The sequence below is a fragment of the Phoenix dactylifera genome, chromosome 11 (assembly GCF_009389715.1).
Source record: "Phoenix dactylifera cultivar Barhee BC4 chromosome 11, palm_55x_up_171113_PBpolish2nd_filt_p, whole genome shotgun sequence".
Lineage (NCBI taxonomy): Eukaryota > Viridiplantae > Streptophyta > Magnoliopsida > Arecales > Arecaceae > Phoenix > Phoenix dactylifera.
The window spans coordinates 28,312,243-28,338,493 of NC_052402.1; the positions used below are offsets into that span (position 1 = coordinate 28,312,243).

At 40.8% G+C, this 26,251-nt stretch overlaps 1 protein-coding gene across 6 annotated transcripts in view; it reads right to left on the minus strand.

Annotated features, from left to right (window-relative positions):
• Positions 1-314: 314 nt before the first annotated feature.
• LOC103719076 (probable pre-mRNA-splicing factor ATP-dependent RNA helicase DEAH4) overlaps positions 315-26,251 on the minus strand; it is a 65,838-nt gene continuing 39,901 nt past the window's right edge. For 3 of the 6 annotated variants that reach the window (XM_008808148.3, XM_017845708.3, XM_008808147.3), the window contains 5 exons: positions 10,365-10,512; positions 3,964-4,033; positions 2,614-2,774; positions 939-1,114; positions 315-721 (listed from right to left, as the gene is read on the minus strand). In XM_008808148.3, the coding sequence (XP_008806370.1) occupies positions 565-721; positions 939-1,114; positions 2,614-2,774; positions 3,964-4,033; positions 10,365-10,512 (712 nt within the window). In that variant the 3' untranslated portion in view covers positions 315-564. The remainder of the gene's footprint in view (positions 722-938; positions 1,115-2,613; positions 2,775-3,963; positions 4,034-10,364; positions 10,513-26,251) is intronic. The other 3 variants (XR_003387888.2, XM_026809250.2, XM_026809251.2) reach the window with 3 other exon arrangements.

Genomic DNA, 26,251 nt, shown 5'->3' on the forward strand with positions numbered 1-26,251 from the left:
TTAAGTTCCATGAATGTTCAGAAACTCAAAAACATGTCAATTGGGCGGCTATGATCATGCAAAGAACCACTAAATAGGCACTAGACTGATTGTTGCTCATTTATCCCCATTTAATAGAGATACTAAAGCAAGGTTCCACATATTTGCCATGAGGCCAATCAGCGTGCAGACTGGTTGGCAAAATGCTAGATCCAGGCGACCCTCATAGAGTATGGGATGCTGATCCACAAGATGGCCAAGGTCCATTTGGGGATCTTTCACTTTTTTTATCATCAAAAAATAAAAAATAAATGCAGACGTTACCATTTAAGAGGGATTCCCAATATTGAAAAGAATATTACTGTCCATTATAAACTTGGTTCAGTTTTACAAACGTATGATTGCTTAGTGCATTGAAATTAAGGTTATTAACTGTGAATTTCTCCTATAACTTCAATATAAACATTCTCACTTTCTCGCAAAAAAAAATGAATGCAACTATTTTTAGCACCTTAAAAGTAATAAAAGAAAATACAGAATTATAAAAAAACAAAAGGTTTCCTTTTGCCAAGAAGGATACAGTTGCTATTTCTTTGCTTTTCGAGCAAGATATCGCTCACGAGCTGCCCGAATTTTACTATCCACAGAGTCAGGTTTTTTGCTATCATTTGCCTCTTTCGTGGATGAGTTCATTAGTTTTTCCTTCATGGGTTCACACACCTTTGAAACGCCAGCACCACCACTGGATCATTCAAACATTATCAATGTTAAAAAATGTTGGCATTGGTTTGTCAAGGTAGTTTATCTCCAAAAAGGTGCAAGATATTGATGCAAATAAATCAATCTTACTCTGCTTAGAAAACAAGTTAACAGGCTGAATAACAGAACAAGGAATATTAGATGTAAATAGTTAGTCCCCAAATCTCCATTTCTATTCTAGGATTTTCAGTTTTCATTACCTTAGTCTGTTGGTGTCCATTTTCTCTAGTTTCTTTAACATGGGCAGAACCCATGACATTTCAACTGCACATACATTTCTCATGAAAGGGCGCGAGGTATTTATGAGTTCATGGTACACGACATAGTCTGGCAACTGCCCATCTTCATCAGCTTCTAGAACTGAGGATGGATGTACCTGCAAGATTGTGTAAAAGCCCCTACAGGTAAAATTTCTCTCACTTCATAGATGTAGCCATGTGGTGCAAAGTGGATGCTGAAAATTTGTCCATGTAAAGTGGTAATACATAAAACCAAGACTTTGAAGTGGTAACCATGTTATTCGAAGGACATAAGCTAAAAGCAAAAACCTACAAAAGGATTAACCACAGCATGAGCTCAATTTGTTGGAGAATGAAGTAAACAATCTTGTGAATATGAACATGAAGTGGACATATTTTTTGCCAAAGAAATTTCAAAGGTTTAACTCCCAATTTTATCTCTGATAAATTGCCAAGATGTGATAAGATCCTCAATAAGATTCTATCAGTGTCTGGTAAATGTTTAGCGAATCATCATCCTTCTTAGGTCACAAACACGAACTAGATTACTCAAGATCTGGTATGAAACTAAGGTAGGAGTGGAGGTCTCAAATGCTTGGATTATGTGGAAGTAACATCTAACAGGATGACGCTTGGTCCAGTTTTGAACAGACCAATTGCCAGCTTGACTGGCTAGGCACTGGCTATTTTATATGTCTAGATATCATAACCAAGTTCAACTATAGAGGAAATACTTTTAGTCCTCACCACAAGGTCTGACCCAGAAAATATTTCCTTTTTATATATTAATAGAAGTTGGAAAAACCAGAAAATTGGTGCTGATAAGTTTATTATCACATCCATCACCAAAGCAGCATCTTATTTTGCTCCTCAAGTAATTTTTCTTCCTCTAACTAAATATCCAATAAAAATTAAAAAAAAGGATTTAGCTTTGAATCTGGCCTATATAATGTCACTTTGTTTGGAATCAATTAGTTGAACTCAAATTCTACTGGTTGAGCATAGCTTTAAATAAACCATCCCACACGACTCAAATCGAATTACAGATATGTTCATATACATATAGAATAGGAGGGGCAACTAGAGCTTCTGTACATTTTCGCGAATCCATGAACTAGATATGTGAGGGTGTGTGTGTGTGTGGAGACAGTCGAAAGGGATCGGTAACCACTGGTACTCCCTTGTGCATGTTATTTGAAGATATACATACTGGTTTATGAAATAACAGAAGAAATGATCATCATATTTGAGTTATAAAAGGAAGTTCTTGAGAACTGTTTTAAAAAATAGCCAAAGAAAACCAAAATAACAAGCATAACATGAGGTAATGTGGAGAGAGGGGAAGAGACAGCTAATACAAGGACATCCGAAAGCAAATCTTTTGCACTATCCCTCTTGTAATATTTATAGAATGCGGAGAGAGATAAGGGACATCTCAAACAAGATAATCTCTTCCGCATTAAATCGAGATGCACCTGTTTGATATAGTATTCATCAAACAATTGATAAGTCTTCCTAAGAATTAAGGTAATCTTTTGTTACAAAAACATGTATATTGAATCTATTTAGTGTATTTTTCACCTATGCATGGTATAAATATGATGGCTCAATTCATGTGCTGGAGAGAAAATAATACCTGCACAAGTTGTGACCTGTAACCAAGTGTATGGTAGCCATTGTGATGCAACATTCGCTCAGCCAGCTGATTCCCATAGCCCCTGCATAAAGCTCTCCTCAATTTTTGGTAGTCTTTTTCGCCCTTTTTATATTTTAAGCTTGATTGTACATCCACTGGCCCTAAAATTTGCAAAACCAAAAGTCAAGAAATAAAAACATCCTAACATTATCTTCTAGGTAAATTACAACTAGTACTTTCAAACTAGAGGTTGGCACAACGGTAAGATTGCCCCATTGTGACCTAAATGTCACAAGTTTGAAACACGAAAATAGCATCCCTGCACACCAAGATAAGGCTACATATGTCTAACCCTCCCTAGAGCCCACTATGGAGGTTGCATCGTGCACCGGGCAGCCTATTTTTTATTTTGGATTTTCAATCATATATAGTTGAACTATACTCATTAAAGTTCTTGGGCATATCCATATGTAAACATTGTACATGAGGGCTTATGGAATTTTGAAATGGAAATGTATGCAAATCTTCCAAAGGAGGATTTATTTGTGCCATTTCAACTCTTCACTTTCTTGTCATGTCACATGTAACTGCTCACATGACGAGCAACCAAGCCCTTCTTGGAAACTTCACAAACTTGACATGCAAGATAAGACTCCGTATTGCAAATATATAATGTTGGAACAAAAATTTGAATCACATTTGAGGCACTTCCTCAACATCCTCATCTCACAAGCAGGCTATTAGATCCATCAAAAATTCACCAAAAGAGCTAAATGTTCTCATAAGCTGGTCAAGCCTGTTTCAGCATAAGGGAGTCTTGTATACAAGTAGAACTTGTAATTTGACATTGGTGTATGTTAATCTGATGGGATCATTCCCATGTGATTTAATCAACAGGCAGTTGCAATGGTTGCATTTAACTTTTAGTTTCCCTTATTGGTTGACATGCTACAAGCGTTGCTAACATCATCTTGTGCCCTCTAATACTTGATGCAATATTCTGAAAATCCATTCTCACTATTGGAGCTTGTTGGCATCAGTTCTCCATGCACAAAAAGCATATGAAGTTAATTGGAACGAGTAACCTTTACCTATATAAATCTGCAATATATATTTTAGGATCTTGGAAACACAGGTGTCTAGTTGATTAGGTGATAATTCATATCCTGGTAGAGTAAGTGGATTCTTGAACTTATACATTACAGATTAAATCTATCCAAACATGCCAACAGGCACAGCTGTTAAGTCATAGGCTATTTAATGATAGAAGAAAAGAGATTCTTTTCTGTGAAGGTAATACGTGCATAAAATATTTTCCAGTTAGAAAGCCGTAACAGATTGAATCCTGACCTTTGGCAATCTTCTGTATTATCTGAGATAATTGCTTCCTAACATCCTTGCAGAACTTCATGCTTCGTATCTGCAAAAGAGTCCATACAAAGTTGAATAGCATCTTTTACTATTGGGAAAAAACAACCCACAAAGTCAAAAATATAATGTTAAATGCATATATATGCTGATTCTAACTAATTGAATGGCCTAGCAATTTTTTTTGACTGTAAAAATAAGGGAACTTATAAATAACATTTATTTAAAATTAATACATAATGCTATTTAAAAACTACAAGAATATGAATCAAGGTATACCAAACCGAGCCGTACCGTCCGGTTCAGGTAGAACCAAACCGACCCGGTGCCAAACCAAATAGATTCACTATATAAAAATGGTTCCGGCCCCCTACGGGCTGGAACCTCAATGGCACCGGCCAGAACCGGTCTTTTTGGGCCGAAACCAGCCGAAACCGGACGAAACTGGACAAAACCATCCAGATCGATGCGAACCAGTCGGTTCGCACTGAGTCAAGCAGTGTGGCATTATTGCCACAACGCCTGCATTGGCTTTAAAAGTAGAATGCCAGTAAAGGGAAAGGCCTAAGAAAGCCTTTTCAATGGTCAGTCCATACAGAACCAAGGCTTCCTCATTTCAAAAAATCCATAAACCATCGATTCAGGCTATCAGAAGTAAGAGCAAAGGCTAAATAAGTTGTATTTTTTTTCTCCTATCTTCTTCCTTTTTTGGGAGGGATCGTGAAAAAATACCTCAAAAATTGCAAAATAAGAGATGATATGCCAATTTTTTTGATTTGGGCTTGATTTTTTTATATGTTGTAAATCTATAGACGATGTATATGCTGATATAAAATTTTTTAATTTTTGAATTATATATAATTTTTAAAAATTTAAAATATATTTTTGAATTAAAAAAAGATAAATTTTTAAAAATAAAAACAAAAAACTGTAAAATTAGAAACATATTTAGAGGCATGCAAGCTACTCTTTATAAAAATTTGGTGTCCATGCAATCATACGCAGTAGCCTAAGCTTACATTTGAAAAAAATTAAAAAATAAATAGCCTTTATGCATGCCCGAGGGCCTATAAAAATATGTGTAGCATCCAATGTTGGATTTTATATAGATCTGAGCTGAAATTTATTTTTTAAAATATTAATATCTAAAAGTTATTTTTAAATTTAAAAAATAATTGAAAATAAATAATTAATACAAAAAATTAGTAGTACGTATTACCTACTTCAGAAGTAATTTCTGAGGTAGAAATCATATTTTTCTGAATTTACGATATATAAACATTTTATGAAATTAAAAATTATTAAAAATATATAATTAATACAAAAAATTACAAAAAATTAGTAGTACGTATTACATAATTCAGAAATAATTTCGGAGGTAGAAATTATATTTTTCTGAATTTACGATATATAAATATTTTTTGAAATTAAAAATTGTTAAAAATATATAATTAATATAAAAAATTATGAAAAATTAGTAGTACTTATTACATAATTAATGAGATAAACATACAAGACTACAACGCCGCTTGGCTAGAAAGGTGGGTTGATGTGCCTCTTAATTATATTGATCCGGATATCTACAAGAAGCATCGCCACTCGATCCGATTTTAGATATCAATATGTATGTTGGATTTTAAAAGTATGTAATTAATTGTGTCTTGATTTAAAAATATTTTATGTTGTTCATTTTATAATTTGTATCATTTTAAAACAATAAGATGCATCATCTAGGATAAACCGGATTCATAGAAACATCAAAAAAAATCAAAAAAAATCAAAAAAAAAATCACATTAGACTTAAATTCATAGAAATAGTTTGAAAAAAGAGAGAACTACAAAAAAAGGACATGTCGGTCCGTACTGATTCGGTCGGTTCGGTTCAGCCAAATCGGTACCGAACCGTACCAAGTGTTGACCGGTACCGATTCAGCAAACCTTGATATGAAGTCTACAGTTATGTATATAAAAAATGCATTAATAAAGGATAAGTGAAAAAGGCATGAAGCAAAAGATAAACATATCATTTTATATATTTTGAGACTTGAGGATGTTAAATACAATGGAGCTGACTAGCTTCTTTAGAAGCGCCCAACTCAAGACTACGGAACTAAATCTCAAGCCCAGCCAATATAAAGAGAAAATCCTAGAAGGGCTTCTTGATAGATTGCAGTCTTGCCTACTAATGACTACTTATCAGCAAAAATTTGCATTAGAAACCAAAATAAAACGTAAATAGGGTAGAAAGAAATCCTTACACAGGCAAAAGAAGCCTTACATCGCTTCGAACCACTGTCTGATACTGATGAGTACCTCAGCCCCAACTCCTTATCATTGTCCATTTAGATTCGAGAAGTTCTAGTTATCATATCCCAGATCATGGGAGGTTGTTCGGGAGGCCTGGAGGGTGCCAGTGTGGGAGGAAGCTATGTACGGGGTATCCCGCAAGCTGGAGATTACCAAGCGACAGCTGCGGCAGTGGAATCGGGAGGTGGGGAATATCTTTAGGAAGGTGGCAGTTGAGGAGGTCATAGCTGAGCTGCAACACTAGGACTAGAGGGGGGGATTGACGGAAGTGGAGTTGGGGGAGCTCAGAAGCCAGTTATCTCTGCATGATTCTCTTCTCCGACAGTATGAGGTCCTATGGAAGCAGAAGTCCAGGATACAGTGGATCAGGGAGGGGGACCGGAGCAACAGATTCTTCCATCAGTCGACGATCATCCGGTGGCAGAGGAACAGGATCAGTCGCCGGGGGAGCTAATGGTCAGTGTCTGGAGGACCTGGACGCCATCAGGTGGATCTTTAAGCAGTTCTATTGTGCTAGATAGACGAATTGGGTGAGCAGTGGGAGCCCGCAGGTTGTGCAGCCCCCAACGACCAGGGTCTCAGAGGAGAATGCATCGCTGACTAGGCCGATCATGGCTGAGGAAATTCAAAAGGCGTTTTGGTCCCCTAGATGAGTATAAGGCCCCGAGACTAGATTTTTCCCTCTATCTTCTTCAGTAGGTACTAGCCACTGATCAGACAGAATGTGGGTGAGGCTATTCAGCAGTTCTTTAGCACAACTGCAATGCCAGCATACTAGAAAAGGACGTTCGTCACCCCGATTTCGAAGAGATAGGATGCCACAGAGCCGAGTCACTACCGACCTATTAGTCTGTGCACCACTCTGTACAAAGCCATGGCGAAGGTACTAGTGACCAGATTGAGATGTATCCTGCCAAGACTCATCAGCCCGGAGCAGGAAGCCTTCGTTGGGGGTCGGAGCATCTCCGACAATATTCTCATAGCACAGGAATTTATGCATGATCTCCAAAAAGCCCCAAGCTGGAGCAGCCTCATAGGGATCAAGCTGGACATGGAAAGGGCCTATGACAAGATGTGCTAGAATTTTTTGCAGTGCTCGCTGGTGAGTTTTGGATTTCACGAGGACTAGATTGGCTGGGTAATAAAGTGTGTTAGGTCTCCTTCCTTCGCCATATTGGTTAACGGCTCGCCTACAAACTTTTTTGAGTCTTCTATCAGGCTGCGGCAAGGGTGCCACTCTCTCCACTGCTCTTCATCGTGTTCAGACGCGTTGTCCAAAGCTCTTCGGCATGCTGCAGAGACCTAAGCCCTGGAGGCGTACAGCCTGGGTGCGGCGTCTACTGAGATATCACATCTACTATTTGCTAATGATTGTTTACTTCTAACGCAGGCCACAAGGCAGGCGCGAGAGCTATACGGAGAATTTTAGAAAAGTATTGTGCAGCATCTGGTCAGCAGGTTAACCTAGCCAAGTCGGCGAACAGCTTTAGCCCGAAGACCAAGCCGCAGGTGAAGGCATCTATCAAGAAGATATTGGGAGTGGGAGAATAGAAGGGCACTATGAGGTACTTAGGAGTTTTCATTACAGGTCCACACCTTCGAGGTGGTGATTGTGCTGATGTTGAGCTCAGCATCAGACAGGCTTGAGGGGTGGCAGATGGAAGCACTGTCGATGATGGGCAGGGTAACTTTGGTGCGGTCGGTTCTTAGCTCGATCTTGGTCGATCTGTTAGCGAACCCCATTATGCTAGTATCGCTCTTAAGGTCTATGGAGCAGCAGTTCAAAAAATTTATTTGAGGCAGACAGGAGGGTAGAAGAGGCATTCACTTGATGGCATGGGAGGTGGTCTGCCAGCCGGTTTGTCAGGATGGCCTAGGGATCCGGTCCTTGGTGGCGAGGCGGAAGGCGCCGGTAGCGAGACTATTGGAGCCCGATAGCCTGCGGAGTGCCCTACTAAGAGCCAAGTATGGAGTGCACACAGTGGCGGCGGATTTTCAGGTTAGGCATCGATGCTCCTTCATTTGGAGAGAGATCTGTTCCTATGCACTAATAGTGCTCGCTGCTATCAATGGGCGGTTGGTGATGGGGATCCATTGGTGTCCTGGAGGATAGCTGAGTATTTGAGTAGCAGCTTTGTCGAGTACCGACCCTAGTTGATTCAGCGAGGTTGGAGGGCAGCATAATTAGCGATCTGATCGTCCCGGGTCGAAGCAGGTGGCATGAGTCCCTGATTAGGGAGGTCGTCGGGGAGCAGTTGGCTGAGAGGGTTTTGGCCATTCCATTACCCATAGGGGAGGTGTCGAACAGTTTGGTCTGGGCAGCCACAGGCAGATCCAGGGTGCGTGCCATGGATTTATTGGAGGTGATGAGAGGGGTTGCTACTAGGCAGATAGATGGTAGATGAATTTGGAGGATGCGTGTTTATCCCCGTGTGGCCCTGTTTCTATGAAAAGTGGCATGGGGATGTCTACCAACCAAAAGTGTGTTGGCGAAAAGGGGCGTTAGAATCACTCCATGTTGTGGTTGGCGTTCGAAAGTGGAGAAATCCATCAGTTATGTTTTGCTTGAATGCTCGCGGGCTGCATAGATCTGAAGCAGGGATGTCTTTTCCTGGCCTTAGGCCATCCGATCTGTTGACGACCTCCTACGCTAGATAAGGGAGGCCATGTAGAGCCCGAGGATGGAGTGGGGGAGTGGGGGATCACATGTGCCTACTTGGCATATCACATATAGTTGGACAGGAACATTCAAGTCTTCAAAGACAGGCGGGAGCCATTGAGAAGCGTTGTGGAGAGAGCCTTCCTTCAAGTTGCTGAGATTACCAGGGCCACTGCGGCGACTTCATCTGGCATGGCCAGAGATATCTGGAACCTCCGCTCTGCTGATATAGTACCCAGGCTCGTCCTTGTTTCTTGGGAGCCCCCACCCCCCTACCATCCTAAAGTGAACTTCAATTGTAGTGCTACCAGTGATGGAAACAGAGTAGATGTGGGTTTTGTGATCAAGGGTCATGACTCACAAATGATTGTTGCGGGCGAGCGAAGCATCGATAGATTGACAACTATAAGGAAGGAGCTCAGGGTAGCATGGGAAGGCATCTCCCATGCGAGACGGAGGTTGAGGGCGAGGCGCATCATCCTCGAGAGGGACGGCCACAATGATCGATTGAATACGAAAGGAGGGGCGGAGAGAATGGGAGTCCTCTACTTTACAACATTTGTCGGATGATGAGAGATTGCAGCGCCTTTCAGGCAGTGCATGTATATCGGAAGACGGACAGGGCCCCAAACAGTACCAGGACATATTAGGAGGTCCCTCATTCACCGTTGTACCAGATTGTCACTCTTGATTCTGCTGGCTATACCTACATTAGAGTAGGATGAGCAGCCATTGTACCAAAAAAAAAGGGGGAGGCATATATATGATACTTGGAAAGTTAACATGACAAAAATTGAATCCTTCTCCTTGGCTAAAAGAATAAAAAGGAGCTGCTAGAAGTAGTGTTAATCAACACAGCTATACGAAACATAGGTGGTCATTGGTAGGGAAGGATTACAATGCAGTTGTAGTTGTGCAAGAAATATGTAGTTCAAATTGTGGCAGTGTGAAGAAAAGGACGAGAGAAGAGCATAGTGATTGTTTCAAGTTTTGAGATATATTGTCCATATAAAATTTAAAACCTAAAGAGAATCCATGAATAACTATGGATCAATATCATGTGCAATTAGTCCTGATAATTTTGTTTGCGAAATAGGTATTTAGATGAACTACAAGCTTCAACAGTAAACTGAAACACCTAATTTCACAACCAGGCCACCTGAGACAGACTATCCAGCATCAGCTCTGCTATCAGATACTGATGGTCAAAAGGCAGCAAAACTGATAAATACAGCATCATCATGACTTACTGATCCTAATACCTTCAAATCATGATTTTCATTGTTTTCCATTTCTTATTTTAAATTGCAATATGATTTTGGTAGGAAATCAACTAAAAATTAGTATGGAAATTAAAAAGAGTTATTTGTTTAAACTGTGAGTTTGAACTCTGTGAAACAATAAGCTATAGTGATACCTGCAAGTCATTATCCATACACCAATTCAGATCATAGTCAGCTTGATCCCAGCTCTCATATATTTGAAGCAACTGAATGTGATCACCCCAGCCAGAACCATCAGGAAGGTTTGAGAATGGCTGCTTCCTCTTCCTCTCCTTGGCCTTACTGCATATGTAGTATTTGGTGTAAGAAACATATGTTCGTATGATGTCCATGTGGATGTATTATCAGATAACAAGGAGCCCCATAAATTTCAGAAATGCATGCTATTTTCCAATCCAATGTTATACCATGCATTTCTTCTTATGAGCAAGAAAAGAAAAATATTAAGTGCAGAATGACAGTTTCAATTATTGCAGCTTGTGACATTTAGAGACTCTTTCAAATTCAACAGACAATACAATCCTAACATTGTCAAGCACTCGAACAAAATATACACAACCATTTAAGGAATAGATGCAATATAGCCACAGTCAATCTGGTATTTTCACACTAATAAAATATACATTATCTGTGTTTATCAGCATTACATATTTAAGAATTTAGGTAATATAATGAACTCATTTATACAGCTCTTGCATTGTAAATCATTTTGAAAACGAACTTTCTCTTTTTGGGCTAAAATTTTCAACAAGAATGTTGCTACTGATAAACATAGCATGCATGATAGGACACCCATCACCTAGACATTAACAAATCAAAAATATGATGCATAAATAAGCAGACAAGTTCTTCAAAGTAAAAGTGTCTTCATATCATATGTCAGTATGCAACAAAAGCTCACTTTTGTCCCTATTTGAGTGACCCTCCAATGCAAAGATAGAGATGAGGCAAGGCTAGCTTGAGGCTCATCAAGCCAATTTGGCCAAGGCTTTTCAACCAACATTTTTACATATTTTGGGCAGGTCAAGCCAAAGAACTAAGACCCTAAGGATTTTTAAACCAGGTCTGGCAGCTCATGGCCTGACTTAAGCTCAACAAGAAGCCTGAATACTTACCAGCATCGTCAAAGAAGCTTTTGGCACTGATCTAGGCACTCAACCAAGGCAAGGAAGCCCTTGAGCGCCTCAACAATCCCAGGTGAGACAAGTTTACCAAGGCAATGTCTAGCCTAGCCTGGGACAAACAAGAGGTATTTGGGCAAGCACCTCTCCAATGTCCAGCAGTTTCTTTCCATCCCCTTTTTGCACATTCTTTTAAAAATTTGTTAGTTTTATGTAAAGGGTTATTTTGGTCTAATAGGAGTTCTCATAAAAAAGGGTTATTTTAGAAACATCAGAAATGTTTTGGGAAGTGATATCTTGCTATCATGTTTTAATTTTGAAGCTACTAAAAGATGTCCAATGGTTTATTTTTATTGACTTTTGTTTAAAAATATGATATGGGAAAGACATGAAACATGACATCAAATGTTCAAGGCAATTATGATTTTTAATGTTGAAACTTGAATAACTAACGTTAAAATACTTGCAATATTTTCAGATGCATATAGTAGTTATTTCTAATTTATTGAACTTTTACTATGCTAGCTCCTTGCTTTCTTCAAGTGAGCATCTTTTTGGTGCGCAGAACCTCATGCAATACAGAGGCCCTATTGCCTTAAAGGCACCTTTTTACAACTATGACATTGTTGTTGTTGTTGCTGCTATTAATATTTTTATTATTGAGGGAGACTAGGATCGGATTGACCAGTTTAGAAGTCGGTTCCAAATAGATGAAATCGGAAGACACGGCCTGACATCAATAATTTGGAATAATGACGGTTTACTATCCATAAACTGCCTCCACACCAAAGATCATGTATCTTGGAGATCCCTAGCCTATGAATTAAGTCGTTATAAATGAACAGTTTTAAATAACATGATATAATGCTCATTTGTGACCACTACGGCATAGCCTACGAGTCTCCAAAATACATGATTTTTGATTTTATAGACAGTTTGGATATAGTAGATCGCATTCAAGGGTTTGGATCATTAGTGTTGAACCCACATCTTCTGGTTTCACCTGACTGAATCCAACTTCTAATTCAGTTGACCGAAGCCCAATTCATCTCTATATATTATACTTAGAGGTAATATGTTCTCTATTTTATTTTATTTTATTTTTTCTAGCTATCCAATTGCATCAATGGATGGGTAAGATCAATATCTTTACTAAAATCAAAAGTCAAAAACCCCAATTTGTCTCCCCTCATCCCATTTCGCACCTAATGACTCCCAATTCCTCCAATCCTCTTTATACGTCAATAATTGAAAAGAAAAGGCTTTAGTTAATGACAGTAGTTTATATAACATGTCAATTAGGCTCAGTCATGGAAAGCCATATGGACCACAACATTTTGAAGCTTGGAGAAACATAAAAGAGTTAATTACTCCATTCCCTCCTAATACTATATGATTGATAAATAGTGTTACTTCTCTATCACAACTTTCTAGCAGATGAAAAGGCAACGTACCTTGCAAAGCTTTACTATCATGCAAAGCAAATTATTATCTACTATAATAGGGTCACCTATCTCACCTCATCACCAGCAAACCGGAAAAGGTACTATTCTAAGGAAGGACTAATGACCTCTACACCCATGAAGGCAAGCAATTACCAAGTAGAACCACAAATATTGTACCCAGCCCAAACGTAATTTGCAGCATCAAACTTGATAGGACAGTAGAAGCCATGGTATGCCGAACCGCCCTGAACCGAAGCGGAACCGGGACATTTGGCTCTAATTTTTGAGAAATGTGGAGAACCGCTCCAAACCACCCGGTTCCACCCTAAGTTTCGAGAAATGAGGAAACCTGCTCCGAACGCCTAATTTTCCATAAATGAGGAAAACCGCTCCGAACTGGACAATTTGTAGGGGAAGTGGTGCAAACCACTCGTTTCACATAGATATGAACCTATCTTCCCCCCCCCCCCCCCCCCCTCCGGCTTTCCAATAATAGAGAGGCTTGAGAAGGCCTCCCGAGCCTTCTTATTTTTTTTCCAAAAACCCCTCCTTTCTGCCAAAAAATATGTGGTTTCAACGATTAAAGGCCAGATCCACCACAAACAAGGTAAGGTAGCTCTCCCCCACCTCATTTCTTCCTTTTTTTTTTCTTTTTAATGTTGAAGAATGCTGAAGAAATTGAAAAATAAGAGGTTCAATTTTGGCATAATTTTATGATATGTCATAGATCTAATCCACCCAATGAGACTAAAATCTTTAACTTTCATTAAACCTATAATTTTTTAAGTTCAAAAATATATCTCAGATTAAAAAATTAAAATAAAATAAAATAAAATACAATAAGGGTAAAATTAGAATTTTATTTAAGAGCATGCAAGCTACTCTCGACTTAAATTTGGTGTACATTAGTTCAAGGTTGGAAGCTGATGGAAAAAATATTAGACAACTCGACCTCAGACCGAGCCGACCTCGGTATAAACCAAGGCGAACTTCGGCCCCAGCCAAGGAGCCGACCGAAACGTGCCGACAAGGACTAACAATCCTGGCAATGGGCCATCGTGACAGCGACTGGCCATTCCAACATCTCTGCATTCGACGCATGGTCAGTACCATACGCCGCCCACGTGAACTGGCTCCTCTGCCATGATTGTACTACCGACCGTTGCGAGGCCATCATTGTGCGTCACATTAGCCCAGGTAAACGACAAAACAAGCTCCCCCATATAAAAGGGCAGTCTGGAAGACCTCAGGTACGCATGCAATATTACTCACTGAGACCACACTCTGCTAAAACTCTCCATTTCTACTGTTGCCTCTCTGTCCAGACTTAAGCATTAGAGGGTCTTCCGTCGGAAACTCTCCAACAAGCGGACTTTTGTAGGCCATCTCTGAAAGAGATCAACTTCCACACGTCATCCACCTCGATCTTGCTGATCTCAAGGCCATCCAAGCTGCGCTCCGACCTCAGTCCAGGACTCGGCAGCAACACAAGCGATTATAGCTTTCTACTCCCACACCTATATAAAGAGGGCCAAAGCACCGCAAAAAAAGGGACTCTTGTAGCCAGAGCTCTCGTAACCAGGAGCTCTCATAGCTATGGGCTCCCATAGCTCAAAGCTCTTATGATAAAAGGCCATCAAGCCATTATCCATTATTCTACTCTTTTTTTTGGCAGGTTAGCAGATCTATGAGCCACCAAAGACCAAGGTGAAACCCAAGGCTGAGGTAAAACCCAAGGCCAAGGTGAAGTCCAAGGCGTAGGTGAAGTCCAAGGCCGAGGTGAAACCCAAGGCCAAGGTGAAGTCCAAGCCCGAGATGAAATCCTAGACCGAGGTGAAAAGGCCAAGATCAGCATTTCTCTGCAGATAGACTGGCACCCTCCAAACCTCCATAGTCAGACCGGATTATGTGGCAATAGATTGGCGCTAGAGGAAGGGCCATGCCCCAGCTACAGCAGTATCAAACGAAGGGAGGAATTGTCGGCATGAGGCCACAGAGCACATAGATTGGAGCAACTCGATAGCACTCTGATCCCACATTCGTATCTATTATCAGTAACGCTCGTTGTAGTCCAGACTTATTTTCAAGAAAAAACCTCTTGTTGTATTTGTCTTTCAGATCGAACGACTATGGCAACCGTATTCAACTTGGGGCACCCCAAGGACACCTAGGTCCCCAATAAAGGAGACCCCCGAGGAAACTTAGGGCCTCCCTCAAGCCGAGCTCACTTGGAATCAAGGGAACCTACTGAAGCTCCTCAAGCTGAATCAAAGGAGCCCACGGAAGCTCCTCAAGCCAAGCTCACTCAGAATCAAAGGAGCCCACTGAAGCTCCTCAAGCCAAGTCAAAGGAGCCCACTGAAGCTCCTCAAGCCGAGCTCATTCGAAATCAAAGGAGCCCACTAAAGCTCCTCAAGCCAAGTCAAAGGAGCCCATTGAAGCTCCTCAAGTCAAGCTCACTCGGAATCAAAGGAGCCCACTGAAGCTCCTCAAGCCAAATCAAAGGAGACTACTGAAGCTCAAGCCAAATCAAAGGAGCCCATTAAAGCTCCTCAAGCCGAGCTCACTCGAAATCAAAGGATCTCACTGAAGCTCCTCAAGCCAAGTCAAAGGAGCCCACTGAAGCTCCTCAAGCCGAGCTCACTTGGAAACAAAGGAGCCCACTGAAGCTGCTCAAGTCGAGCCCACTCAGATTTTCTTTAGAAGCCAACCCCAGAAATGCCTCTAAGAGCATACTCCAGAGATGAGAAGGCCGATCACCGCGCAGAAGGCTTGGCGAGTCAACCAACCTCTTCAGGTTGAAAATGGCCCGAGCAGGAAAACTGGCCGCCACGCCGAAGGCTTGGCGAGTCAACCGACCTCTTCAAGTCGAAAATGGCCTGAGCAAGAGAACCGGCCGCCAGGCCAAAGGCTCGGCGAGTCAACCAACCTCTTTAGGTCAAAAATGGCCCGAGCAGAAAAATCAACCGCCGTGCCGAAGGCTTGGCGTGCCAACCGACCTCTTTAGGTCAAAAACGGCCCAAGCAGAAGACCGAGCCTACTCGAATTTTTTCTGGAAGCCAAACCCATAGATGCCTCCAGAAGTATACTCCAGAGATGCCCTTGGAGCAAGACTCCAAGGATGACCAACAAAAAAGGGACCGACCACCCTCCGTTGAGCTCACTCAGAATTCCTCAAGAGCCAAACTTTGGAAAGATCGACCGAGAAGCCCAAGACAAGCCGAAGCCCCCCAAGGGGAAGAGCTCGGCGCAACAACCCAAGCTCAGATTGAGAAGTGGTCAAACACAAGTAAAGGTCGAAGTCAAGTACTTTGAGAATTCCTTTACTTACATTATCTTTTGGTATATATATTGAGCTCAATAGAGCCTGAACGAAAGGAACTACACAAAGGATCAAAGCTTGGGGCAACGACCTGAACTCAAGCAAAAGTAATAGAAAGGATGAAAACGAAAGTCAGATACTTCAAAAAATTTCTTTATTTTCATTGTCTTTCTGCATATGCATTTGACCTTGACAAAAACCGAACAAAAAGAGCAGTAACAAAAGGTCGAAGCTTGGAACGACGACCTGAACTCAAACACAAAAAGCAAACAACAAAGACAAATACCGAAATCGGGTACTTGGAAAATTCTTTGTTTTCATTAAGTTGAGAACTTTCACATTGACCTCCACATAGTACAGGCAAAATAAAAGGTACAATGAGCTCAATTTACCCGAGCAAAAAGAAAAAGGACTTCATTCTTCACCGCCATCATCATCATCGCCTTCGTCACCGACGCATTAAAGGCTCCCTGACAAAAGCTCCGTCCTCGGTCGAAATGACGACATTACTTCCGCCACCCAAACTGGAATGCAATTCGTCCTCGGAAGTGGGAGGCAAGTGAACGCCTCGACCTTGGACCGAACCGACCTCAGTATAAACTGAGGTGAACAACTCATCCCCAAACGAGGAGCCGATCAAAACATGCCGAAAAGGACTGACAGTCCTGGCAATGGGCCGTCGTGACAGCAACTCGCCGTTCCGACAACTCTGCATTGGACGCATGGTCAGTATCGTATGCCGCCCACGCGAACTGGCTTCTCCGCCGTGGTCGTACTACCGACCGTTGCCTGGCCTCATTGTGCGTCACGTCAGCCCAGGTAAACGACAAAACAAGCTCCCCTATATAAAAGGGCAGCCTGGGAGACCTCAGATACGCATGCAATTTTACTCATAGAGACCACACTCTGCTAAAATTCTTCCTTTCTATTGTTGCCTTTATTCGGACTTAGGCATCGAAGCGTCTTCCGCGGAAAACTCTCCGGCAAGCAGACTTCTTGTAGGCCATCTCCGAAGAAGATCAACTTCCAACACCTCGTCTAGCTCAGTTCTTGCTGACCTCAAGACCATCCAAGCTGCGCTCCGACCTCAGTCCAGAACAGCGGCAACATAGGCGATTACAATTTTCTACTCCCACACCTATATAAAGAGGGCCAAAGCACCCCAAAAAAAGAGACTCTAAAAGACAGAGCGGTTTGACCGACGAGCTACGTGGAAAATACGAGATCTAGGCAAGCCGCTACATGTTCTCCCCTTGCCCTTGAACGATGGATAGAAGAACTACTTATCTTCTCTTAGATAGCGGTCGATCGGTTCGCATCTCAATAGGTCTGCGGATCTATTTTCTTCTATACGAAAAATCGCCATCTCGTAGCACCACCACGACACTGACCAGTTAGAAACAAAAATAAATAAGAACATAGTTCCAATAAAGGGAACCCAAGGACCATATTCTTCTCCAATCTGAGTTTTGCATTGTCTAACCATCATTGTGCATCACGCAGCCCGGGTAAAAGACAAAACAAGCTTTCCAATATAAAGGGGCACTCTAGGGAACCTCAGGTACGCATGCAATGTTACTCACAGAGACCATACTACTGAAAGTTTCTTCCTTCCATATTGTTGCTTCTCTTCCTGACTTAGACATTGGAGGGTCCCCCGCTGGAAACTCTCTAACAAGCAAATTTCTTATAGACCATCTTCGAAGGACATCAACTTCCCACACCTCGTCCACCTCGGTTCTTACTGACCTCAAGGCCATTCGAGTTGCGCTCCGACCTCAGTCGGGGACTCAATGGCAACACAGGCGGTTACAGCTTTCTACTCCCACGCTTATATAAAGACGGCCAAAGGACCCCAAAAAAAGAGGCTCTCGTAGCTAGGAGCTCTCGTAACCAAGAGCTCTTGTAGGGCTCCCATAGCTCAAAGCTCTGATGATAAGAGGCTCTCAACCCCTTGTCCATTATTCAACCCTTTTTCGTATTAGCAGGTTAGTAGGTCTATGAGCCGCCAAAGACCGAGGTGAAACCTAAGGGCAAGGTAAAGCCCAAGGCGGAGATGAAATCCAAGGCCGAGGTGAAGTCTAAGGTCGAGATGAAGTCCAAGGCTGAGGTGAAATCCAAGACCGAGGTAAAATCCAAGGCTGAGGTAAAACCCAAGGCCGAGATCAAAATCTATGTGCTGATGATTGGCACCCTCCAAACCTCCATAGTCGGACCGAATTCTGTGGCAACAGACGCACTCATGACAGTGGCCTAAGCAAAAATTTGAATAACATTAAGAAATAAGTAGCCTTTAATACATGCCCACAGGCTAAAATATATATATGTGGCATCTATGATAGGATTATACATGGATGAGCTAAAATTAATTTTCTAAAATTTTTATATTTTAAAATTATTTATTTAATTTAAAAATTAATAAAAATACATAATCAATACAAAAAATAAAAAAAGTTATACAACATATTAGATAATTCAGAAGTATTTTTTGAAGTATAAAATATATTTTTATTAAAATAAAATTTTGCCATCTTTAAATAATTAATAAATAGGCATGTGCCTAATAAACCTGCAGGAATGGATCTGAGGAAAAAAGACCTAGAGCATGATATTAGTTGAGATCTGGAGTTGCAACTGGTGCGACAGTTCGAGAGGTAACCAGATTGAAGCAGCAACTAACGGATGGTTATTCTGATGAATCTATATGCCAGAAATGAACACAGAAGGTATGACAGCCGATGAAGAAGCACTTCATTGATTTCAGAGCAACGGAGGCTTGCCCAGAAGAAAGCAGAGATAGACTGCCGAGCAGTAGAACCACATTTTTATCACTCTAAAGTCAGAGAAGGCTTCCATTCCAGATGAGGAGGCACAGATCCAGGCTGCCATTCAGATGAGCCTGGATGATCAGTGGAAGCAGGATGAGATGGCTAGTCATAACTCATAAGACTCGATTTGGGCCCTCACACTACAAGTCAGGCTCTAGTTCGGGGACCGATGAAGCAAGCCTGGATGATCAGTTGCAGCAGGATGAGATGGTCAGTCATAGGGCTCGATTTGGGCCCTCACACTACGAGTCAAACTCTAGCTTCGAGACTGATAGGGCAGATCCAGAGTTTAGGAGGATCTCCGTCAAGGATGCCGTCAATGGAGGCAATGGCCGTATTGCATCTATGTTGGAGGCTTTTGGTAGCAGTAAAAAGTCATCCAAAGAGATTCCACTAGGAGCCACCATTTCTGATCTAGATCCACATACCTTCCTCAGTAGGGACTCAAAGCAGTAGAGGGTTGACACTATGTTGAAAGATAAGAAGAAGGATATGTGGCAAACTATTGGATCATAGTTCCACTTCAGTCATATCCCGACTAATGCACAAGCAACACGTACTATAGGTCTGCAATTTTATCTATACATGTTGCCGATCTGGATGTAGATTCTCCAAGATCGAAGGACATCTATGATGAGCTTCTTGATAACAATAACAAAAAGGAGCTATAAAAATGGATTACCTCATACTAAAGCAAGTGACCCACATATGGACTGACGGTGATGTGCAATGGTTGGATTGGTCCTACCAGATGTCATCAACTTCTTGACATACTGTGACACGAAGACATTCTTCCAAAAATCAGTTGATGCTTTTGATCAAGTGCGCAACGCCATGTACATCCTCAAATTAATAGAGATGATTGATCAGGTAGGAGAGAAAAATACCGTGCAGGTCATCACTAATAAAAGGCGACACTATAAGGCTGCCGAGAAGATTTGATGGAGCAGTGACTATATTTTTTAGACCCCATATGCTGCATATTATATCGACCTCATATTGATGGAAATGAAAAAGATTCATAGAATGCAGCAGACAGTGGAGATAGCCCAGTCCATCAACAGATTTATTTATAACCACATATGGGTCCTCGCTGATGAGAAAGTACACAGGAGGAAGATCTTGAGACCAGCTGTAACACAGTTTGCTACTACCTACATTGCAATTGTTGGGAATTGTATCCTAAATGTCAATTGTCAGCATGTTGATGATTGAATTTTGTAAATGAATTGACATATTAATAAAGTGTTATTTGGCATTATTCATCATCTCATCTTCAAATGAACTCTTATATGATGAAGTCCTTAGAAATTATGTTATGATAAAGGAGGATTTATGTTGGAGTCCTTAACTTGTTCGCGACCAAATGATATGTTGTTACTAGGACGACAGCATTATCGAGATTAGGTCGTTGTGTGACATATACGTTGGTTGTCCTCTTAACCAAGGAATGTGGAGACACTGGTATGCCACACAGGTGAAGTATAAGAGTACATTTCACTGAACGTAACCAATTTCGGAACGCTCTACTGTCAAGAGATGTTCCGAGTGAATATGGGTATAAGTTTGGCCCTCTGACCTGAGACCACAACCTGTGACTAGCAAGCAACTCACTGTACTTTGGTACCGGACTACCTGAATTTCTAATTCAGTGACGGAAGGTCACTGGGTGCAGTCAAGTACTTGCGTAGTCAGTTGTGAGTCGAGATGGTTGACCCATCCTGAAAACAGGAGATAATATCTTGTGATTAATTTAGCAAAACCTTGGCCAGGGTAATCCCAGTGAGGAGTTACGGAATATCTAAAGTTAATCACATAATGAATGTACTAATTATAAGGTTGACAGTGAGCTCTAAGTCATCCTGGCATTTGGAGTTAAAGGGATTGAATTATACAGTAACCATAATCAAGGTTCCAGAATATTTGCTTCGCATATATTCGGCCTATCCGGACGTCGGGTACCATTGCTAGATGGTCACATCGATTAGTGTAGGAAGACGTTCCTATACTACCGGCTTAGATTCGAACCTATGAGGTCACACGCATAGAAGTTTCCTGATTGATCAAGATGGCTGATAGATGATTGAGAATCATTCAGGAGTAATTTGGTCAATTCGATTGGCAAATTATCCTATAAAATAATTAAAGTAATTATTGGAGGATTAATTAGTAATTAGATTACTAATAAACTCAATTTGATTCAGTAATTGGACTAAAGATGAGCCAAATTGAATTGGATTCAATTTTGGGCTCAATCAGGATTTTTGACCTGATTGGATTAGGTCTGAATCAAGAGGACTTAGGTTGACCAAATTAAATTAGATTAAATTTGTGCTTAATTAGGGATTGACCTAATTGGATTAGGTTCAACCCAAGGTAATTGGACCATCCTAATTGTTAGGATTTAATTTAATTAAATGGGTTTGATCTGAAACTGTTCGGATCTTAAAATCCACATGTCACATATCCATGCATGGCGCCATAAATTGATTTTTTAATATGATTAAAAATTAATTTAATTTATTTAATGGCGCCATGGGACATGTGGCACACATCAGAGACCTCCTTCATCATCAGATGGGATGACATGGAGAGATAAATTCATGAAAAGAATTGGATAAGATCAAATTCTCTCTCTTTATGGCATACGTCATCTTTATCTTTATCTTACTTCTAATTAAGTTTAAATTTCGAATTTAAACACCACAAAATCACCACATGACTCTCTAATCTGGTTGTGGGCACGGAAATTCGAAATTGAAAGAGAGAAGTGACGACATGATGAATGGTTTAGATTAGATCAAGCTTCATCATGTGATGGTGCATGAACTTGAATTTTGAATTCAAAATTCAAAACCCTACTAAATCCTCCCCAAATATGGGATGGTTGGCGTGAAGTTAGAGGGGAGAGCAACATTAAAAGGACCTCCATCAGCCGGTGGTCGAATTCAAGGAAAAAAGAAAGAAAAAAAAAGAAAAAAAAGGGAAGAAGCCTAATGCATGAAAAGAAAAATCAGCCTTCCACTCGCCATTAGTTCATCTACTAAGTTCATGTTGCCATAGCTGTTAGGGATCCCTGATACGAGTCTTTAGATCAGATCTAAGTCCTCTTCAATCCATCTAAACCTTTCCTCCAAGTTCTTCCAAGAAGGCGGATCAAAAGTTGATAGCGTTGGGAAGATCAAATTTCAGCCTCAAGAAATTCTGCGCAAGCTAGCACTTCCGTAGGATTGGATCTCTCCAGAAACTTCACGTGTACTTCTCGTAGAGGCTATTCGTGTGCGTGGCTGCGAAGTCAAGGATCAGATCCACAAGTTTCATCCATCATAAAAGGTATTAATCCCACATCAATCTTTTATTTTGGTGTCAGGATCTAGGTCTGATTCTCCGAGGTTTTATCCTCCTTTGGGGCTCCTCACGGAGTTATCTCCAGAAACCATTCGATGGATATTCGGAGATTAATCGGAATAGAGTGTTTAACTTTTAGATCTGATAGTGAATCATGCATAAAGTTTTAGCATAATTGTTTAAACGATTCCGGCATAATCCTATGTATTCTTACAGTGCTGATTTCTAAATTTGATCTTATAAGCATGCACGAATTAAATTGTTTGATTCGATTTTTCCGCTGCGTTCTTGAAACTTAAAAAGAACTACGTATGGCTTGATCCCCCTTATGAAGGAATACGTAGGCAACCCGATCAGGTTCAGCCATGGTTTAAAAAAAAAAAAAATTCAGCATGCTTAACACCGAAGAACCTAGGATTCACTGTCAACAATTGATAGCCTCTTTAGAAGAAAAGCAAGCCTGCGTCAGATATTTGTCAGTGCCAGGTGGCAAGAGAGCAGATTTGCAGAGGTCGACATTGAGGGGAGCTATGTAGAGAACTTAGAGACGAGGCAAACATTCTAACAACAAATTGAGAAGATAGTGAAGACTATCAAGCCACTACATGAATGTTTCAAGCCATGGACAGTGAGAGCTACCCCCAGATGGGCTTCCAATATCATATGATGAAGGCAACAAATTAGATTAGAAAGGCAGATCTGAAACATGCCCAAGAGTACATCAATATCATTGAGCAAAGGTGGGACTACCAGATAGATAGAAAATTGAATCTAGTAAACAAGCAAGAATATTGAAAATTTGACCGCTCTTGTACTTGCAAAATTTTACTAAAACAATTACAAAGTAAGGATCGCCAAACCGGTCCGGTGGCCGACCGGTTCGGTATCGATTCGGATCGATTCGAACCGATACCAAACCGATACCACTGGTTCGGCCTCTAAAAGTCCAAAAAAAAAAGGGCCTAGCCGACGCGGGCCGGTTCAGACTGATTCGGACTGATTCGGGCCAATACCATTTTTTAACGCCGAACCAAACCAGTCAGAGACTGGACCAGTCCGGTACGGGCTGAACCAGCCAGTACGGGCCGGTTCAGCATTCCTTGTTACAAACTCTATTAGCAACTAACTACCTGAATCCGAAATTCCAATACATCGTACCTAAGATTGATATGGACGAGAAACTTCTGGCAGCTCTACGTAATATGATCTACAAGATGGAGCTTAATCTAGAAGTCGCGGCCCTGTGTCTATAAGAGAAAAGTAAACTTAAGTGACATGCGAAAGTTAACTCATGTCTTCAATCATTAACATATTAAAACACACCTCTTTTTCACAGATAAAAATATTTAGGGAGGGCACTGACAGTTTTGAAGTTTCAACAGTTGTCGTAAGAAAATAATAACTATTATTTGATGTTCTATAGTTACTAATATGCTACTATCTTACATGTAATTTTCTTTAATGCTTTTACAGCTGAATAGTAGATTCATTTTGGTCTATCGATGAGACATCTTAAGTGGCTAGCCATTCCGATCATCTTTTGAACGGTCTTCTCGAGTGGTTATAAGCACAACTAGTCTACTGTCGCTCTTAACCACAGCAAGCAGAGGAACCATCTGACACAGAGGCACCTCAACGATCTCATATATATCCACTATAATCTGAGATTGAGACTGAAGTGCATTCATTAGGAAGTATAACTAAAATACATAAATCCAATCTACAATACTTTTGTTCAAGATAAGGAGATCCCATGATCGGATGACTTGTGAGCTCGATGAGCTAGGATCACCTCTACAATTAGAGACTTTCATAGCGAGGCAGGCTAGAATGGATGCAAAGCAATGGGCAGATCGCAGCATTCCATGCATGCTTCCAACGAATCAGCCACAACAACAGGGGTCGGTGAGGAGCCAAAATCACATGACTAAATATCCAAGACATCCTCGCAAAGATATTGTTGGGATACCATGCATGCCGCAGAAAATTAAAACTGAAATCTACGTTCCTAGAACGTTCATGAGATGAACAACACCGCGCGTCTTTCCGCTGCGATCGTCGCAACGCATGCGGAGGTAATCCGACAGTGGTATCAGAGCTACGTTTAAGGGATTTAGATTAAGATTAATAGGCATGATTAGGATTTAATTTAGATCTGAAATTTTTATATGCTTGCTGAAATTTTAGCATGCAGATTTTTCGTTATAAAATCTTGATCTTGCATGTTGTTCTAATTAAAACAATGAGATTGCAAATAATTAAAACATGTCTTGCATGATCACAATTTCAGTTGATAGCATATCTAAATTTTTCAGATCGAAAATTAGATGCATGAGATGCATTTAATAGAATCAAATTCAGAATTCACGTGAGAAGAGTCGACCCCAAGCATGCTCGAGTCGACTCCAATCCTTTTCGAGTCGACCCCAAGCATACTTGGGTCGACTCCAAGACTAGCCGAGCGACCGAAACACACTGAGTCGACTCCGAGACTAGTCGGGTCGACCCCAAGCATGCTCGAGTCAACTCCAATTATATTCGAGTCAACTCCAATTCTATTCGAGTCGACCTCAAGTATACACGAGTCAACTCTAAGAGACTCAGGAGCTCTCGGATTAACTGAATCCACCCGAGTCGACTCCATGTCAACTCGAGTCGACTCAAGGTTAACTCGAGTCGACTCCAAGCATACATGAGTCGACCCCTGATTGAGGATGTGTTTAAAATGTATGCATGAGATGTATGTATTAGTTAAACAGAATTTATCTGCATAAAACGTAAAAAAAATCCTTAAACAATAGGACATTTACATAAGATGTAAACTGAAACAATTGTCATTTATATAAGATGTAATCACATAATATATGAAAGAGTTTCATATTTACATAGGATGTAAACTTGAACCAATGTGATATTTGCATAAGATGTAATTATATAACATTTGGTTTGGGATAAATTGTTACATTAGATGTAAATCCTTTGAGACCTAAAACCTCCTCAATCAGTCGAGAGTGAACGATACATTAAGCTAGCCATATTTGATTAATTGATCTAATTGGTATCTAGGAAAGCATTAAAGGTGGTTAATTAGGACATTACTCTCTGAGTAAGAGGAGCCTCTCACCTGCTTATCTGGCCAATTGATCTATTACCTCCTATGAATAGCTCAAAGTTGGAATCACTAAGACTAGATTACCCCATAGTCTAGAGATCTTCCACCGTAGTAGAGTTGCTAAGGTATTTCCGACGTTAATTTGTCTCGGCTGGACACATTGGGCAAATTGCATCGGGGGGCTGGACCTCTCTATTAGCATGAGATGTTGTGGGGTAGAGCTGAGGTTGGGTACCAATAACTGTTAGGTGAGGGCCCAATGACGACTTTACTTCTGCGGAAAATACGATGGATCTAACTTAACCAAGGAACGGGACCAATAACTGTTAGGTGAGGTTCTTATGACTTGGAGACCAAGTAGGCTACAACTTGCTTGAGAAGCATTGGTGGGACCGTAGCACCCCACTTGAAACCTAGAGTCGCAGGTTTCTGTTTCTCTACTAGAGTGTAAAAGATCCAAAAAAATAGTGGGAGATGTTTGTTTTAAAAGTTCCTAAAACAAAGAAATTCAAATTCAAGTACAAAACTCTAACTAGAATCTTTACTCTCTGCAGATAAAAATATCAGCCTCTAATCCCTTGACCCGCATCCTTGAGAACAACCGATTGACCGGACCCAATTATAAGGATTGGCTCCGCAACTTGAAAATTATCTTAAGTTGTGAGAAATTAGGGCATGTACTGGACCATGACGCCCCAGTGTTACCAAATCGTCCGAGTGCCAAGCAGCGTGAGACGCATGCTAGGTGGATGGATGAAGACAATAAATTTAGGTGCTATATTTTAGCATCAATGTCCAATGAACTACAATGCCAGCATGAGAACATAAGGACTGCCAGGGACATTG